Source organism: Nomascus leucogenys, chromosome 3, assembly GCF_006542625.1.
Source record: "Nomascus leucogenys isolate Asia chromosome 3, Asia_NLE_v1, whole genome shotgun sequence".
Taxonomy (NCBI): domain Eukaryota; kingdom Metazoa; phylum Chordata; class Mammalia; order Primates; family Hylobatidae; genus Nomascus; species Nomascus leucogenys.
This window is the reverse complement of record NC_044383.1, coordinates 135024663-135044729: the sequence shown is the minus strand read 5'-3', so window position 1 is coordinate 135044729 and position 20067 is coordinate 135024663. Positions and strand designations below refer to the sequence as shown.

The 20067-nt window shown below is 42.6% G+C and overlaps 1 protein-coding gene across 7 annotated transcripts in view; it reads right to left on the bottom strand.

Moving 5' to 3' along the window:
• Window positions 1-20067, bottom strand: part of UST (uronyl 2-sulfotransferase) — a 421134-nt gene that overhangs the window by 146068 nt on the left and 254999 nt on the right. For all 7 annotated transcript variants that reach the window (XR_004029389.1, XR_004029392.1, XR_004029388.1 and 4 more), the window contains exons 6-7: window positions 5287-5384; window positions 2751-2908 (exon numbers count right to left, since the gene is read on the bottom strand). Coding sequence is in view for 2 of the 7 variants with exons in the window: in XM_030809812.1 (XP_030665672.1) it covers window positions 2751-2908; window positions 5287-5384 (256 nt within the window). In the remaining 5 variants the exon portion in view is untranslated. The remainder of the gene's footprint in view (window positions 1-2750; window positions 2909-5286; window positions 5385-20067) is intronic.

The following is a 20067-nucleotide window of genomic DNA, read 5'->3' as shown; positions in this document are numbered from 1 at the left end:
TCCCGAGTAGCTGGGATTACAGGCACCTGCCACCATGCCCAGTTTATTTTTAGTATTTTTAGTAGAGATGGGGTTTCACTATGTTGGCCAGGCTGGTCTTGAACTCCTGACCTCGTGATCCATTCACCTTGGCCTCCCAAAGTGCTGGGATTACAGGTGTGAGCCACCGCACCTGTCCTTTTTTTTTTTGTATTTTTAGTAGAGACGAGCTTTTGCTATGTTGCTCAGGCTAGTCTCAAACTCCTAGCCTCAAGTGATCTGTCTGCCTTGGTCTCCCAAAATGGTATTACAGGATTACAGGTGCAAGTCACTATACCCAGCCTCAGTTTCTCATTTTTAAAAGGTGATAAGTAATAAACAAACATAATAGAGATTAATTAATAAAAAATAATTATGTACAAGATGACATATGTGATCATATGTAATAATTATGTATATGTTCAAACAGTGAGGTTGCTCCTACCCAGTAAAGCCTGCTGGGGCCTTGGTGCTCCCTAATTCAAACTCATGGTCAGGATTGAGCAGTGTTTTCTGAATGCCCACTCCACAGTACTTGTCCCAATATTAGCAGCTGCGCACCGGCTCATTAAAATAAACAGTAATAATAAAATAAAATAAAAACACATATATTCATTTCACACACTGGCTCTGAGGGTCAGAAATTCAGGGGTAGCTTAGTTGGATGGTCCTGGTTTGGGATCTCTCATGAGGCAGCCATTAACATGTTGGTTGGGGCTGCAGTTACCTGAAGGCTTGACTGGGGCCATAGTATCTGCTCCCAAGATGGCTCACACACGTGGCTTTTGGTCTGAGGTCTGAGTTCCTCACTATGTGAACCTCTCTTCATCCATAGCAGCTGATCTCTCTCAGAGCAAATGACTGAGCAGACAGTAACAAAGTTGGAAACCATAATATCTTTTATGGAGAGTGTTCATCTTATGTGTCACCAGGATTTAGTTAACCCTTTATCTCAGACTGTGTATTAGACACACACACCACACACCACACATGCACACACACACACACACCATACAACAAGATAAAGCCAAAAGGAGAAAATGATTAACATAAACCTTTCTTCTTCAAAGGAGGCTAATTAAGGATAAGACCTCTCCTTGCACAAAGAATGGAGTTTATGTTGTCTTCTAGAAATAAAAATCAGTCACATCAAACTCTTTACATTAAAATTCTATAAACTCTTTAAATGGCTTGTTGTTGAAAAGGCAAAGGAAATCCTAGTTTCACAACCCCACTATTTAAGGTTTATTATGCTTCTAGCTGTCAACCCACATCTCCTGCTGAGTAGACACATCTGCAGGGCATGCCTGGAGCTTTCGGTCATGTTCCTACATACAGGTAAATGGGATTTGAACTCTAATGGGAGCTGGGAGGCTAAGGCAGTCTCCACCAACTATCCACCTTCCTTCAGCAAGTCCCTGATGGAGGTAGGGCCACCTTGACCTTGTGCAATGGGATCCAAGGCTCTCTGGGCAAAGACCAGTTTCCCTGGGCCTTGGGACCTACCAGTGATGCAGGTGGGGTTCGGGAACCCTGTGGAATGTCAGGCAGCAGACTGCATTTGGGGAGCTTTTCATCTGCTGCTTCCTTCTTTCTTTCTTTCTTTTTTTTGAGACGAAATTTCGCTCTTGTTGCCTAGGCTGGAGTGCAATGGCATGATCTTGGCTCACTGCAACCTCCACCTCCCAGGTTCAAGCGATTCTCCTGCCTCAGCCTCCCGAGTAGCTGGAATTACAGGCTCCTACCAACACACCTGGCTAATTGTTGTATTTTTAGTAGAGACAGGGTTTCTCCATGTTGGCCAGGCTGGTCTCGAACTCCTGATGTCAGGTGATCCACCTGCCTCAGCCTCACTAAGTGCTGGGATTACAGGCGTGAGCCACCGCACTGGGCCTATCTGCTGCTTACTTCTACAGGGCAGAATGCCTTCTTCCATTTCAGGACAACAAAACAGAACAATAAACAGATCACTGAACGTGTATTATCAAGGCTTGTTGTCACAGCAGTAGATTAAGGAGAATAGGAAAAAACAAACAACGTTGTTTGTCTTTCTCTTTGGATAAAATGACAACAAAAAAATAAATGATGGATTTCTGAAAGTAATTATGCTTACGATGATACCACAGGAAGCCCTTGTAATTGCTTTGCCACATTCTATTTCTTGCTGCTATTTGGGGACCACTCGGTTTGTTAGGATAAAATCATAATTGTATTTTCAATTTGCTGCTCTATCTATTCCATTGTCAGGATTTGATACACTAGAGTGCTTTTATCAAATGGAAGTTGGGCCAGAGAGAATTCATCACAAGGATGGCTCTTTCATACTCACGCATGTTTCCGTCAATGGAGTCCAGGTGCGCACACACGGATTCATTTGTACCCACCCCAACAACATGCTCAAGACAAGGCTGATGGAAAATGTTGCCAATTTCAGTTTCCAGCAACATGCTCAAGACAAGGCTTATGGAGAATATTGCCAATTTCAGTTTCCACAGGGAGAAATGGAGCCATTAAGCCTTTGGAACATGGCGATTTTATGTCTGAACATGAAGCTCAAGATTTTGGCATCTGCAGCTCCTGGTTCTAACTTTCCTTCGCAAGCCCAGGGAACTAACTGCCCTTTGTCATCAGAAGAGATCATTTCACTCCTTTATTTCCTGAGGCCTTTTCAAGGTGAGTAGCCCCGGACACAGACCTCTCATGGAGAAGAGTTTGCTTACAAATGAAGTTACCTGGGTCTTTGTAGATACTGAGCACGCCCTTGAAGTAATGAGGTAAAAATCTTTCCAGTAACAGCAGCACATCTTCCAACTCTTCAAGAATCCCCACGAGCAGGAAGTTTTCATTCACGTTCAGCTTTGCTCTCTCAAGGGCCCATTCACCAGGCTCCCTTTATGGATATAAAAATTTATTTCAAATCAGAGATTCATATTTGAAATGCAGCAACAAGATGCTGAGAGTTTACCCCCTCTACCTCCCACCTTCACTTGCATAAGTCCAAATCCTGTTTCCCTCAAGGACCAGCCCAGATGTAGCCCCATCCAGGGCCTTCCCAGTCCTTCCAGCTGGTGTCCTGCCCTGCTCACCGTTCCTTCTCTGTCACTTTCATCCATGCTTCACGCCAAGCCCAGGGCCTTGAATTCACAGGCCCTGCCTAAGTATTGTGGACGAATGAATGCAGGCACAAGCAGTTAGGTTCTAACAAATACTAATCAAGCGGTGAACAGAATGGTTTTTTAATAGGAGGACCAAACTGAACCAATTAAATAAATTTAGAAGTTTTGAAATACGAAACTTACCGACATAGCACTTATGTAGAACTCAAAAGAGGTGTCAGGTCATGCCTGTTAATCATCTTATTCTTTGGAAGAGTTAAAGAGGAATCTTTGGATTTTTGTTTAATTTTGTTTATCTAGATTGCAGAAGGAAAACAGCCTAATCTGATTTGTAGACCAGCTCTCTGAACTGACACTAAGGCGAGTGAGAAAAGCCCAGGAGTGGGGCTCCAGGCCTGGCTGTCATTATCATTTGGGGGAATTGGGCAAGCCAGGGTTCTCTTTTGAAAAATGGTAACAATAACCCTTACCTAGTTCAAAGCACTGTTGTAAAGACTGTGCAAGGTGATATGATGAAAGACTTATAAAAATCATTGTGTGTGTATCAAGGTATGGTGTCATGAGTCACCTCTCCAAGATTAGAAAATTTAAAAATCTGAAAAATACTACACGATTTAAAAAATACTTTAGGGAGTTCAAATCATGTTTCCTGTTATAAAGATATTCACTGTGATCAGCAAGTGAGTCATCCAGCCCCAGATCTTCCCAATACCTGAAGCACTAAATGTTAACCAGGAGGTATTTGTTATTGAGGCAAGGGTCGGGGGCAGGGGAGAGGCCACCTGGACTCAGGCGGCTTATGGTGAAGTCAAAAACTAGCACTCCTAGTTCTGTAATTTGGACTATAAGCAAACTCTTTTGTTATGGCAAATGAAACAAGACAAGAATAACAACAATATGACTAAAAACGAAGCAGAAATCACAGCATAAGCAAAAAAGTACAATGAACGCATTGCCGATGTAGAAGTAACAGTTCTCCTTTGGCCTTTTCAGAAACACAAGGACCCTCTAGTTAATGTTTCCTTTGGGGAATATTGTCACTTCTGATAGCATGGTTGATTTCCTACCAAGCAAAGATAATGCTTCATTGTTGCTGCCATTTCTTCTCCAGGTTATGACATTTGTCTAGCACAGTAGATTTCAACTATAGCTACACCAGAAGCATCTGGGGAGGCAGCTACACACGAGACTATGATTGGGTGGGGGTTGTTAACAAGTATGCAGGGGTGCTGATGCAGGACCTGGGCAGATCACACCCTGGGGGTCCTGACTATCTGAGTTAAGTCACTTTCTAAAGAAGGTCGTGACTTCAAGTAAGGTTGACAGGTGCTCACTATAAAACACTTTCTTCTCTGCCTACTAAGTATATCCACTATGGGATTGGGGTGTGGGCTTCCAGTGTCTCAGACCCAGTGACACATGCCACGAAGGCAGGTTGTTGGTTAAGTCAGTCACTAGAGCAGCAGGCTGGGTGTTTGCTCCTGGTCTTCATGATCACATTTTATGTGACATTTTGTCATTTTATCCAAAGAGAAAGACAAACAACATGGGTTGAGTAGTGACAAGTGTGTTTTAGGTATAAACAAGGGTTTGGTTCCAGTTACAAAGCTTTATATGGTGGTCTCCTGAGGCCTCTGCAGACCCTGATTTTTTTTTTTTTTTTTTTTTTTTTTTGAGAAGGAGTCTCGCTCTTTCACCTAGGCTGGAGTGCAGTGGCACGATCTCAGCTCACCGCAGGCTCCGCCCCCCGGGGTTCACGCCATTCTCCTGCCTCAGCCTCCCGTGTAGCTGGGACTACAGGTGCCCACCACCTCGCCCGGCTAATTTTTTGTATTTTTAATAGAGACAGGGTTTCACCATGTTAGCCAGGATGGTTTCGATCTCCTGACCTCGTGATCCGCCCACCTCGGCCTCCCAAAGTGCTGGGATTACAGGCATGAGCCACCGCACCCGGCCCCTGATTTTTAAATTTCATTATTTATAGGACATTTGGAGTCTCAAATATTATCTTGAAAGATTAATAGTAAACAGGAACTGAATTCCAGAAGGTTGAGAGACTAGGGATACAAAACATTCCACCGAGTGCCAGGCTGGTAGGGTTCTTGCCCTTGTTGTGTGTACGTGCATGCCATGAGCCTGCTTTAGCCCTTACCTGCATCTGGGATGCTGTCCACAAAAGTACGGAATGATGTAAAATAACCTGGGGTTGGAACACTCGGGATAGTTTTCAAGAATACACTCATTGATATCCTAGAAGAGAAAATACAGCAGTCAGATGTCTTGTAGTCTCTGCAAGGCTCTATCAAATGCCACAAGGTTTAAGTAAAATTCATGACTGAATTACACAGGCATGCCTTGAGAAGATGAAGAGAATTCATAGATTTCATGAGAAAACTTCTTTTTTGCCTCCCAGCATCCTGCTCCACTGGCCAGGCACACAAAAGGCTGGGCCATTTTAGAGAGTACATGCTCTGTTGAGTAAACTGCATCTCTGCACTTCCTGCTGGCTCTGAGTCTTAAGTTTGGTCACAGGCCTTGGGAGAGCAGTTGTACCCACTGTGCTTTGTGGTGGCACCAGCAGTTGCCAGCCAATTAGTAGGTATACAGTTGGCAATTAATAAATGTTTGTTGCATGAATTTAGGGTTTCTCTGTGTATCCACGCACCCAACAACTAAGTATCTACAAGAGTCTCGTAAGGGTTTGTAAATTTTAGAGGGGCTGTAAAATCACTTCTAACATTATATTAGCTTAAAAAGCAGCGTGATGTTTATATACAGACACCTTCTCACTTTCAAAGGCAACAGCTGTGACTTCCAGGTTTTCCATTTCTCTTATATGAGGTTGGACATGATGTTTCTGAGGGCATTACCAGAGCTTGAAATGGCTTGGTGGGGGTAAGGAGAAAGGCTCAAACCAACTTTTATCAAGGTAGATTACATTAGACATTCTAAATAAGACATGCTTCATTCTCAGGTATTTCTATGGAGAAAAGATAACTCAATCTACAAATAAACCAAACAGCTGTAGGATGTTTTTCCAGATACAATATTGGCAAGGCAGATTAAGACTGGACACAACTCCCAAATATGGTTGATGAAATTTATGAGTCGGTAGAAGCTACTGTATCTGACACACAGGTGTAGGTGTAGGTGTTTAGGTGTGGGTGTTTAGCTAGTAAAAATTTTTTTAGTTCAGGTTGGGAATAAGAGAAATATAATTTATGCTTTTTCTTAAAAACAATAATCCCCTCATACTTCTTCAGTTTATATACCAATTTAAGTAAATTACACAATTACAATAACAAATTCAAAGGAAATAAACAGAATCTGCAAAAAACACAATCGAGAGTACTCAAGCACTCGAGTTTACTGTGAGAGACGGAGGTGCAGTTTCCAGAGAGGAACATATGAGAAGCGAATGGGGGGGCGCATTTGTCCGTCCAGCCATGTGGTGAAGGTGATTAAGAGCATCTCATTGTGTATGAAAACCCATTAAAATGCAAGACACTAGACCTGAAATACCTTTCTAAGGAGAGTTTGACACTGAAAGATGTGTGTGTGTGTGTGTGTGTGTGTGTGTGTGTGTGTGTGTATATGGATATTCATTGCTGCAATGAGTTTATTTATTACAACAAAATATGGCAGAACTGATATGTTCACGAACGGGGGATTGGTTTTAAGAGAAATTATGGTACATTCACACACTGAAATACTGGATACCTGGAAAGAATGAGGAGGATCTGTGTGTGCTATCCTGAAAAGTTTGGATAAATTTTCAAGTGAATAAAAGTAGACTACAGGACAATATAAACATGTAGGACAATATAAAAATCAACCTGTTTACATAAATACAAAAGGATCTGGAAGGAGACACAGCACACAATTGAAAGCAGTTTTTTCTGGTGGTTGGCATAAAGGAAGATGAGAATATACTGAATTTTTCCTTTATTCCTTTTTTGAAGTGTTAGCTTTTATTACAATGTATGCATCTTTTTTTTTTTTTTTTTTTTGAGATGGAGTCTTGCTGTCCCCCAGGCTGGACTGCAGTGGCATGATCTCGGCTCACTGCAAGCTCCGCCTTCCGGGTTCACGCCATTCTCCTGCCTCAGCCTCCTGAGTAGCTGGGACTACAGGCGCCCGCCACCACGCCCGGCTAATTTTTTGTATTTTTAGTAGAGATGGGGTTTCACCGTTAGCCAGGATGGTCTCGATCTCCTGACCTCATGATCTGCCTGCCTCGGCCTCCCAAAGGGCTGCGATTACAGGCGTGAGCCACCGCACCCGGCCGCATCTTACGTTTATTGTGAGAAAACTGTACAGAGATTTACACACTGTGAAACAAACCAAAGCTTGTGTGGGCGGGTGCCTGTGCTTTGCCTTGGGGAGGCTCTGAGCCCCCTGCCCTCCTCACATTTGAGGGTGACCTCTGGTAGTTGGCCTCCTCTTGGAACCTGAGCCTTTAGTCCGAGGGACCCAGTAACCCTGGTGGCCTCCCTCTGCAGCAGTGGCAACAGGGAGGGGGCCAGGAGCTGGGTGAGAAGCAGAGCCTAGAGTAATTCTGGCCAGGGCAGTGTTCATCTGCTGAGGTCGAGATTTCACAAAGAAGGATGGAGTAAAGCGATGGGGAACATCCAAAGAACTGTCACATATGCAGTCAGCCCCCCAGAGTCCTGCATTAACAGGAGAAGCAGGGTACCAGAGACCGCCAGAGCCTCCTACAGATGCTCTCATGGCACCTGCTGCTTCTCCAGAGCGGCCCTTGAGCAAGTACTTGTGCGCTTATTTGTTTAGGTTGTAGGTCCCTCAGAGCACAGACTATTCACTGCATCTCCAGTGCTCAGCACCCTGCCTGGACAAAGCAGGAGTGCAATAGATACTGAATGAATGAGTGAATAAATGGCAGAAGGAGAGAGACAAGGCATACAGCTCCAGAGCAGGAAAGGAAGCAGACACCTCTTCCATTTGCTGACCTTGCCAGGGTTTTGTCCTCAGCAACCCCGGGCTCGGAGTAGACAGAGGGCATCAGATGGTTGGTGAGGGGAAGGCGGAGGAGGTGCTGGGGCCTAAGAAGGCCACTTCCCTATTGGAATCCACAAATAACCTCACGAGGTCAATTTATAGGAAGACATAAATTCCTAGTTTTAAAAGTGCAGTTAACAATTCTTTTCTTAGACCAAGGCGAATCCTGGGGGATTTCAAAGAGTTCCATTTGAGCCCATTAGGTTGATGAATGGCATTCATCACAACCCATCTATGGCGATGCTATAGGAGGATACAAATAAAGATGACTGGACCGGAAGAGCCAGAGGAAGCAGAAATGAGCTGAGAAGCCCCAGGCATGGAGCTGCCAACTGCTTGGCCACAACCACAATAAATGGGGATGCTGCTGCCTGGCAGTCTGAGGACCAGGGGCCTGCAGGAAACTGCTCCTGGCACCTCCTACCCAGTCCACTCTTAGCAGAACCGAGACCTTCAGTGAGCAACATTTCAGCCTCCTGGGAAACTAAATGAGACCAACGAGCTGCACTTATAGTGGCCTGTTCTGATGGATGCCTTTCAGTCTCCTGGGACCATTTGGTTGCCGTGGTATTCAGGATTTATCTTTGGTCTAAGATTTATTATCCTGCATTGTTTTACAATCACCTTTTAATACCAAAGTTCTCTCAGCACATATATTTTCTAAATGATTATGCAATTTCATTTTTTCCTTCCGTGTAGTGCTTCTAGGGTAAGATTGCTTTTTTAAAAAAGAAAAAAAAAGTTTAATACGGATTTCAAACTTTTCTCTAAGATTGTCACTGCACTGATGACTTTAGCCAAGCCAACCTGCTTGCCAGCACTTGATCTGTGACTTGCTCCTCTGGTTCCTGAGTCTTGGCACACACCATGGGCACCCCTGCAGTGCCCTTCCCTGCCAAGTCTAGCCCTTTTTATCACTGGGTCTCAACATAAGACCCCACACTGCTCAAGACTTTGCATTATTAGGGAAATGAGATCATCTCTCTGAGTAAGCATTCCAGATAACTATGAGAATCCTTTTCATTGCCAACACTGTACAAAAATTAATCCATTTGTGTTGCAATGTATTCTAAACTGTACTATTTTAAAAACCATATGCTTTCCTCCCTCTAGATTTTCTTTGTGGGTTTGTCTTTTTCCATTCTGATCTTACAGCAAAATCATCTTTTATCTACTTGCTCCTGTAATGTTTCCACCAGATGGATGGTGATGGGTGACCCTCATCTTTTGAGTCTAAAGGGCCGCTTGTCTCAGAGGAAACTCCAGTCACTGCCTCCAGTTCCAGAGAGTCCTTCCTGAGGCCTCTCTCACCCTCGCTCCCACACCCCCTCTTCACCCCCACAGGATGATGACAGCAGCTTCTCAGCCAGCAGCTCTTCCTTCCACCTCTCCTCCCTGTGTGCAGCCTCCAGAGGTGCCCCAGTCTGCACTTCCTTGCTCTCCTTGGAGGACTCCTATTGACAATGCAGCTGGGATAACAATCAGGGTACCTAATACAAACTGTGAATTCCCTGGCCAGACTTCCAGGGCATTTGATATGCAGGGCCAGGAATCTGCATTTGAAAGAACCTCTGGTGACTCTGAGAGGATGGTCACTCTTCACGAGCTGTCTATTAGGTAATTCATCCCATGCTTTTGCTCTTCCTCTCCCTTGCCACCTCCCTCCTCACCTAGTCTCAACAGCAGGCCCAGGTTTCTGGGCGGGGAGAGTTAACATACTCCAGTCTACCTGGGCTAGCGCTCACTTGGGTCCAGGAAAAGGAGACAGATGTGACCATGCGCTTCCTTCCATGCTGGCCATTCACTGCCAACCACATCTGGCAGATGGGGTCCCTGGGACAGGACTCAGGTGCCACATCCCATACTCTCTTCACTGTTGGCTGGAACCCAAATGTCTCCAGGAGTGGGGTCTGTCTGGAACCTCATCCATCAGCTGGGACCTGGCACTCTAACCTAGTTCTAGTTCTTAGGCTAGATCTGCTCCCAACATTCCCTGCCAGTGGCCAAGATTCTTTTAGAAGTGGACAGACTTCCGCATGGTGCCCATGAAAGGACTTCCAAGCTGGCCTGAGTGCTCCTGGCATCCTGAAATAACCTTCCCACCCACCTTGCAGGGGCCCCTCTGTGTATCGGCACTTGCTTCACCCACATGATGGCTCGCTCTAGAGATGAGACACTGCGCTGGAGACCTGGACACCTCCTACTCCCTCCCTGTCAGCAAATTTTCACAGCCCTGCCTCCTTCTCCTCACTCTGCACTGCCAGGCCCACAGGCCTCTCGTCTGCTTCTGCCTGAGACATAAAACTGCTCTTTTATTTCTCTGTAGATCAAGAACTAGACAACTGCTTCCTCTCTTGGATTTCTAGTTTTAATTTTAGAAAGGGTGGAAGGAAGGAATTCCCAGGTGGAGCTAATTTTATCACAAAAGGTGAACTTAGAGACGATTCATATTTTACTTATCCTTTCATAAGACAGCACCTTGTCTGAAAGCCACTGAACTGAAAAAAGACTTATTGGTGTTTTTACACAGCTCCATGCTTGAAACATGGATCCGTTTTGTCCATATGGCCCATGGCTTTCAAAGACAGGATTTCTGGCTGCTTTCAATAGCAGAATCCTTAAGAGGCCATATGCAAAGTTCCCTGAATGAGGAAAAGGAGATTTGGGTGCTGGTCTCAGCTCCGTGATTAATTAGCTGGGTGTCCTCAGCTAAATTGTGCCATCTCTGAGCCTCAGTTTCTCTCAGCTACATAATCTCAGTCAATGAAACTGCAGATGGATGTACCTGGTACCAACTTTTTTTTTTCTTTCCTTTTTTTTTTTTTTGAGACAGAGTTTCGCTCTTGTTGCCCAGGCTGGAGTGCAGTGATGCGATTTTGGCTCACTGCAACCTCTGCCTCCTGGGTTCAAGCGATTTTCCTGCCTCAGCCTCCTGAGTAGCTGGGATTACAGGCAGCCACCACCATGCCCAGCTAATTTTTTGTATTTTTAGTAGAGGCAAACTCGAACTCTTGACCTCAGGTGATCCACCTGCCTCGACCTCCCAAAGTGCTGGGATTACAGGCGTGAGCCACTGCGCCTGACACTAACCAACTTTTAAGAATAGTTTTATAATCTCAAGGTCTAGAAAAAGTGGTAATTTCTTAGATTCCAAAACTTAAGAGTTAATACAAGGCTTTTACTCTGCATTTATCATTTAAACTTTTTCACCTTTCATGAACGGCAGAGAGAGAAAACCACCAAGGTTGGTATCAGACAAACCTCAGTTCAAATCTTGGCTGTACCTCTTGTGAGTTGTGGAGTCTTTGGCATATGTTCATTATTCAAAAGCTCAACTTCTTCATCTGGTAAAATGAGGACAATAATACTTGCCTCATAGACCCTTTACTAAGATTAGAAATCATTTATACCAGTTATTTTACCTGCCACTCACCTGTTAAGATTATGCCATCTTTATTATACCTTCAGCATTTCAATTCCTTTTTCCTTAATCTTATATTCAAAAACACCATTCCTGGTGATTCTGATACTTTTTTTGTTTTTTTTTTTAAATAGTGACTCTGGCTAACTCACAGAGAAAACAGAGAGGAAGAAAAATATGGAAACATGTAATGTGCTATCTATGTCAAGTCAAAACAACAATACAATTTAAACACAAATGGTATTATGCAAAATATACCACTGTGGAACTCTGGACTTCTCATAGCTCATCTTACTCTGCACATGACACAGTGTAACACGATGATATAAAAAGCTCTGTTTCGATGTGGATTTAAAACTGATTTTGGAGCCAGTCTTCACATGCTAAAAATATGGATATTATGGAAAAGGACGGTTTCTTATGCTGGCTGTGTTAGAAGTGGGAAAGAGACTGGCTAGACATATGTAGAAAGCTGAAACTGGATCCCTTCCTTACACCTTATACAAAAATTAATTCAAGATGGATTAAAGACTTAAATGTTAGACCTAAAACCATTAAAATCCTACAAGAAAACCTAGGCAATACCATTCAGGACATAGGCATGGGCAAGGACTTCATGTTTAAAACACCAAAAGCAATGGCAACAAAAGCCAAAATTGACAAATGGGATCTAATGAAACTAAAGAGCTTCTGCACAGCAAAAGAAACTACCATCAGAGTGAACAGGCAACCTACAGAATGGGAGAAAATTTTTGCAACCTACTCATCTGACAAAGGGCTAATATCCAGAATCTACAATGAACTCAAACAAATTTACAAGAAAAAAACAAACAACCCCATCAAAAAGTGGGCAAAGGACATGAACAGACACTTCTCAAAAGAAGACATTTATGCAGCCAAAAAACACATGAAGAAATGCTCATCATCACTGGCCATCAGAGAAATGCAAATCAAAACCACAGTGAAATACCATCTCACACCAGTTAGAATGGCCATCATTAAAAAATCAGAAAACAACAGGTGCTGGAGAGGATGTGGAGAAATAGGAACACTTTTACACTGTTGGTGGGACTGTAAACTAGTTCAACCATTGTGGAAGTCAGTGTGGCGATTCCTCAGGGACCTAGAACTAGAAATACCATTTGACCCAGCCATCCCATTACTGGGTATATATCCAAAGGACTATAAATCATGCTGCTATAAAGACACATGCACACGTATGTTTATCGCGGCACTATTCACAATAGCAAAGAGTTGGAACCAACCCAAATGTCCAACAATGATGGACTGGATTAAGAAAATGTGGCACATATACACCATGGAATACTATGCAGCCATAAAAAATGATGAGTTCATGTCCTTTGTAGGGACATGGATGAAACTGGAAAACATCATTCTCAGTAAACTATCACAAGGACAAAAAACCAAACACCACATGTTCTCACTCATAGGTGGGAATTGAACAATGAGAACTCATGGACACCGGAAGGGGAGGAACATTACACTCCGGGGACTGTTGTATGGTGGGGGGAGGGGGGAGGGACAGCATTAGGAGATATACCTAATGCTAAATGACGAGTTAATGGGTGCAGGAAATCAACATGGCACATGTATACATATGTAACAAACCTGCACATTGTGCACATGTACCCTAAAACCTAAAGTATAATAATAATTAAAAAACAAAAAAGAAGTGGGAGAGAGAAAAATGACTGTCATTCACCATTGAGGCAGTACCCCAATCCTTGACCCATAAGTGGACCACGGTAATCTGAGTACAAGTTTAATGGGTTAAATGGAATGGATGTGGTCTAAGCTAACTTTTATTGCCTCATACACTCTTCCTTGTAAAAGGCTTTTTTCAACCTTGTAAAAAACTTTGAGCCAGAACCAGAGAAGTCAAACAAGACTTTTTAGTAAGGCTTAATGGATTTGAAAGTGGCAGATGGCCAGATACCATCATTCTCCCATTCCATGCTCATGTCTAGTGTGAATCACTGCTGACACACTCTAGTTGAGATGGGAAGTGTCCTTCAGAATTCTTCTCAATACAGCCATCCAGGAAGCACCAGCATCAGGCAGAGAAGCACGTTGCTCTCCCTGTTGTAAGCACAGCTTGCGATGTTGGATGTTTAATATCTGTGGCATCTACCGTAGTGGCTTTGTGGTCCTTTACACTGCTTCTGAGTTTATGGCTATGTGTCTGATGGCAGGATGGCAGATAAAGAATTTATGGATAAGTGAGACATCATGCTACATTTACTTTAATTATTTCATTTTTTTTTATATGAGTTAAGTAAATCCTTAGTAAACAAACTGGCTTTAAAATTATTGGGAAAATAAAAATGGAAATGCCTTTTTGTTTTTTGAGACGAAGTCTCACTCTGTCACCCAGGCTGGAGTGCAGTGGCACGATCTCAGCTCGCTGTAACCTCTGCCTCCCAGGTTCAAGCAATTCTCCTGCCTTAGCCTCCTGAGTAGCTGGAATTACAGGCACGTGCCACCCACACCCGGCTAATTTTTGTATTTTTAGTACAGACAGCGTTTTGCCATGTTAGCCAGGCTGGTCTCAAACTCTTTACCTCAGGGGATCCACCCTCCTTGGCCTCCCCCTAAAATAGAAATGTCTTTGGAATTGTCAGCATACATGCTTTTTTGGCGGGGGGTATCTATCACCTCAAACATTTATTCCTTGTGTTACAAACAACCCAATTATATACTTTTAATTATTTTAAAATGGACAATTAAATTATTTTTGACCATAGTCACACTGTTGTGCTAGCAAATACTAGGTCTTATTAATTTAATTCTGTCCGACTATGTTTTTGTACCCCTTAACCCTCCCCACTTCTCCCCCCTCCACCGCCATTACCCTTTCCAGTCTCTGGCAACCAATCTGCTACTCTCTATCTCCATGAGTTCAATCATCTTAATTTTTAGCTCCCACAAATAAATGAGAACATGCAAAATTTGTCTTTCTGTACCTGACTTATTTCACTTAACATAATGACCTCCAGTTCCATTCAACATGACCTCCATTGTCGTTGCAAATGACAGGATCTCATTCATTTTTATGGCAGCATATCTACATTTATTTTAGCGAATATCCTTACTCATTGGGAGCACTAGTCCAATGGAGCTCTTAAATTCTGAAACTGAAACACTTACAGACACAAGAGACCAAACATTTTTTGAAGTCATTCATTTGGATTCCAAGAGTGTGAGTTTCCAGTTTCTATTGCATTGAACTAAAGACAAAGAAATAGTCACAGTTTTTTTTTTTTTTTTTTTTTTTTTTTTTTTTTTTTTGTTTTTTTTTGGCTGAGACGGAGTCTTGCTCTGTCTCCCAGGCTACAGTGCAGTGGCGCGATCTCGGCTCACTGCAACCTCTGCCTCCCAGGTTAAGCAATTCTCCTGCCTCAGCCTCCTGAGTAGTTGGGATTACAGGCACGTGCCACCACACCCGGCTAATTTTTGTATTTTTAGTAGAGACAGGTTTTCACCATGTTGGTCAGGCTGGTCTTGAACTCCTGACCTTGTGATCTGCCTGCCTCGGCCTCCCAAAGTGCTGGGACTACAGGTGTGAGCCACAGCACCCGGCCGAAATAGTCACAGTTTTATGCTGAAATGTTCCATTATAAGATGAAGACCAATCTAGTATCCAGCTCAGTTTTCATTAGATTTTTGGTAGGCTCTTTTCAATGAACTACAGCAAAGTTTACTAAGCATTTCAGATGCCTGTGGGCAGGACCCTGTGGAAGCTGTAGTGCCTGTCCCCCAGAAATATCCCTGCACTTCTTCTGGTTAACACAGTGTCACTCAGACAAGGAACCAGCGTCTTTGAGGTTCAAGGGGTTTTGATGCTTTTCAGAGATGTGGAGCCCACAACTACAATGATTTCACAGAGAGTCTGGAAAACACGTGGCGCCTAACCAAATAAAAATAACACATCCAGATGGAGTCAAACTGGCTAATAGACAAACTGGTTGCTTCTATTTCTATAACAAAATTTTTATCATAGTTACATTCCAATTCAGTTATAGAGATCAGGGAAACTGTAGTACATGTCATTGTAAACAACTGCAGTCATTTAAAATGTTTACAAAGAATATGTAACTATAGGAAAAATGCTTATCTGAGAAAGTCAGGATAAAATTATATATATAATGACTACAACCCTATTTTTTTAAAAAAACTTATATTTTGAAGATAGATGGGAAGAAAATAAATTTAAAAAAATTTAAATGATTGGGTCTAAGATGGTAGAATTAAGGATTTTCCTCTTTTTCTATTTTGGTCTTAAAATCTTATTTTATGTGCTATTGAAAAAAATTCAAAAATGTTTGTCAGAGTAATATGTACATGTCAAAAAAAAAAGAAAAAAAGGTATAATGAAAGCAACTGTCTCTTGTTCTATGCCTCTCTGCCTCTCAGCTGTGTCCCTCAGAGGTTAAGAATCCCATTTAGCTGGATTCTATGTCTGACTTGCTTGTTTTACTCCCTTCGTTTTGCTGAAGTAATTCCTCAAGTAACTTTTTGCTTTGCTGTTTTCTAGCTTACAAGGAATTTGTTACTAATAACGTTTTCAATAACTTGCAAGTGATGTGTGTGTGTGTCTGTGTGTGTGTGTGTGTGTGTGTGTGTGTTTTAACATCAGAGAAGATTGTGTGTGCTTTAACATTTCTCTCTCTAACCCTGATTTTCTGAAATCTCACTATGGTAGACCTAGCATTGTGCTGAACACTTAGCAGGCCCTTTTAATCTGGGGCCTCATGTCTTTCAGGCTTAAGATATTGGTTTTTGTGTGTGTGTGTATGTGTGTATGTGTTTAAATAATTTTCTCTCCTTTGTTTTCTGCATTCTTTAATTCTAGTTTTCTAATTGGCTTTTGAAACTTGAATGATCTTTTATAATTGTTACTCTTTCATCTTTTCTTACTCTGTCTTTTTGCTCTTCTAAGGTATTTTTTGATCTTCCATGTCCTTCCACTGAATTTTTGATCATGACAATCATATTTTAATGTCTAAGCGTTCTTTCTTGATGCATGCTGATTTTCTTCTTACAGCATCCTGCTCTATCTATGGATGTAACATTTTCTCCAATCTCTCTGAGGAAACTAAGTAGAGCTCCCTCTTAAAGCTTTATTCTTTTTCCTGAAATTTGTCTCCCTTAGGATTATTGTTTCCATTTGCTTATTTTAGCCCCTGTCTTTTAAGGTGCAGTCTTTCTTCAAATAGCTAGGGATGTTTTCTTATCCATTCTTAGTTAATGATGAGTCAGGAAAAACTGATGGAGAGCTGTGCTGACATTGGCAGAGTTTATCAACCAGTGGGCTGCACCATCCTGTTGGTGATTACTTAATGGCCAGGTTGGGAGGTCTTTTCTCAGGAGACATTCAAATACTTTGGGAATGAATCAATTTTTCACCCAGTAGACGGCTGCTGGGTGCTGGGCTTTCCCAGGTAGGGATGAAATAAAGGGCTTCTCTTCCATATAGACATTTCCAGTCCATCCTTCTGCTGTCAGCCTCTTGCTTTATCCATCGTCCCTGGCATTTCCAAATAAGCCTGGAGTCTTATTCAGCTATATTTTCTCCTCCAAATGCACCCTAGACTGTGGCTTCCTGGCCCAACTATATCAGTTACCAACATTGTATGCCTTCTCCCAGGTTCAAGTGTTTCAACCTTGTTTTTTTGCTCACTGTTGTGTGTCTGACCCTTTAACATGTCCTTATTATCATCTTAAGGGTTAAGAGAGAATTAAGTGCTGCCCACTTGCCTTCTTATGCTGAAAATTGTCCAACAAGGGCGAGTTCCACCCACCTCAAGCACATACACCATGAATCATGTACAGATGGAGAAACTGAAATAAAATCAATGCAAAGGAAAACTTCATGGCAAACATCTAAGACCTTAGGAATACTGATTGCAAATCCCTGTAACTTCAAAATGGAATCTTATCTTTTGACTCAAACATTAATGCAACATTTTAACATGTTAAAATGTCTATAAATATTAAAAATGCCTTATTCTTTACAACATAAATTCCTGCCTCTGTGGGAGATTTCAATTTTTCTCCCTCAAGGCTATAACAAATCGGCAGGAAAATCTCTCACTAAATAAGTTAGCTCATGGACTGCACAGCAAGGCACCATAACCAGCAGCAACAGCTGGTGACTTACCAGCTGTTAAGTAAGGTAATTTCCTTACCCAAACCTTACTGCAGCAACAGTTTATCTCTTAAAGAAGCCAGGAGGCAAGTTTAAATAGAAATTTGTGAGTATGAGCAACATGGCAAGAAACAGACTAAATAAATAGATCTGGGCTCTCACTCCACCTTAGAAAGAAAAATGAAATACAAAAATGTAAGACAGCAAGAGGAAGCAACTGGCCTCTTGGTTTTTCAGGCTCCTTTGCTCCTTGGCAAGGGAGGACAGATTGGCATCTCTTTCTTACAGCCAAAAAAAAAAAAGAAATCTTGTCTTAAATGTTTGCCCGGAGGTTGGGTGCGGTGGCTCACGCCTGTAATCCCAGCACTTTGGGAGGCCAAGGCGGGTGGATCACCTGAGGTCAGGAGTTCGAGACTAGCCTGGCCAACACAGTGAAAACCCGTCTCTACTAAAAATAAAAAAAAGGCCGGGCGCAGTGGCTCACGCCTGCAATCCCAGCACTTTGGGAGCCCGAGGCAGGCAGATCATGAGGTCAGGAGATCAAGACCATGGTGAAACCCCATCTCTACTCAAAAAAAAAAAAAAAAAAAAAAAATTAGCTGGGCACAGTGGCAGATGCCTATAATCCCAACGACTCCGGAGGCTGGGGCAGGAGAATGGCGTGAACCTGGGAGGCAGAGCTTGCAGTGAGCCAAGACCACGCGACTGCACTCCAGCCTAGGTGAAAGAGTGAGACTCCATCTCAAAAAAAAAAAAAAAAAAAAAAAATTGGTCGGGTGTGGTGGCACACACCTGTAATCACAGCTACTCAGGAGGCTGAGGCAGGAGAATCGCTTGAACCTGGGAGGTGGAGGCTGCAGTGAGCCGAGATCACACCACTGCACTCCAGCCTGGGCAACAGAGCGAGACTCCATCTCAAAAAAAAAAAAAAAAGTTTGCCTGGAATGACATCTTGATCACTTTTTGGAATGTTTAAAATACAGTAGTTGAATGCATGAAGTTAGCCATGATTTTGTGACAGAAGTCCAGTTAAGAGAAGTCATTCATTCATTCTCTCTACTGGAACTTGAAGTTCCTAAAATCATTCAGAAAAACCTGTCAACTACAGACAGAAGATAATAAATGAGCATAACATACCAAGACAGAGACGATGTTGACTCTGTGGTTATGGAAAGTGGGAAAAATGCAAAATGAAGATCAGTTCAATATTTATGGCATAGAAACCAAAACCACAATGATATACTATCTCACACCAGTCAGAATGGTGATTATTAAAAAGTCAAGAAACAACAGCTGCTGGCAAGGCTGTGGAGAAATAGGAACATTTTACTGTTGGTGGGAATGTAAATTAGTTCAACCATTGTGGAAGACAGTGTGGTGATTCCTCAAAGATCTACAACCAGAAATACCATTTGACCCAGCAATCCCATTACTGGGTATATACTCAAAGGAAGATAAATCATTTTACTATAAAGATATATGCATGCAAATGTTCACTGCAGCACTATTCATAATAGCAAAGACATAGAATCAGTCCAAATGCCCATCAATGATAGACTGGATAAAGAAAATATGGTACATATACACCATGAAATACTATACAGTCATAAAAAGGAACAAGATCATGTCCTTTGCAGGGACATGGATAAAGCTGGAAGCCACTATCCTAACAGCAAACTAACAAAGGAACAGAAAACCAAACACTACATGTTCTCACTCATAAGTGGGAGCTGAACAATGAGAACACATGCACATAGGGAGGGGAACACATACTGGGGCATGTCAGTGGGGTTGGGGAAGAGCATCAAGATAAACAGCTAATGCATGTTGGGCTTAATACCTAGGTGAGGGGTTGATGGGTGCAGCAAACCACCATGGCACACGTTTACCTGTGTAACAAAACTGCACATCCTGCACATGTATCCTGGAACTTAAGATAAAATTTATAAAATATTATGGTATAGGATGAGTGCAAGAAACGCCCACTGTGAGTGGACTGCAGGCGGTGGTCCTGTCCAATTGTTTTCAGTTGGTTACAAGGATCTCTTTGGCCACAGTGGGGAACCTCCTTGAGGGAACCCTCTTCAGTCACCCTCAGGTCTGCATTGCTCCCTCTTCCAATCTGCCGCTGTCCTGGGTGTGACTGTGTTATTGTGAACCTTGTCATTACTGCCTTTCCCCAGTCTCTTGAGGGCCTTTCATCCCTTGGTCATCTGGGGCTCTCTCTGTCTTTCTTCTCTGATTCCCATCCATCAAACATGGCTCTCAGCTAGGTGTCTGGTGGAAATGATTTCAAAAATTAATGCACAGAGAAGAATAAATAA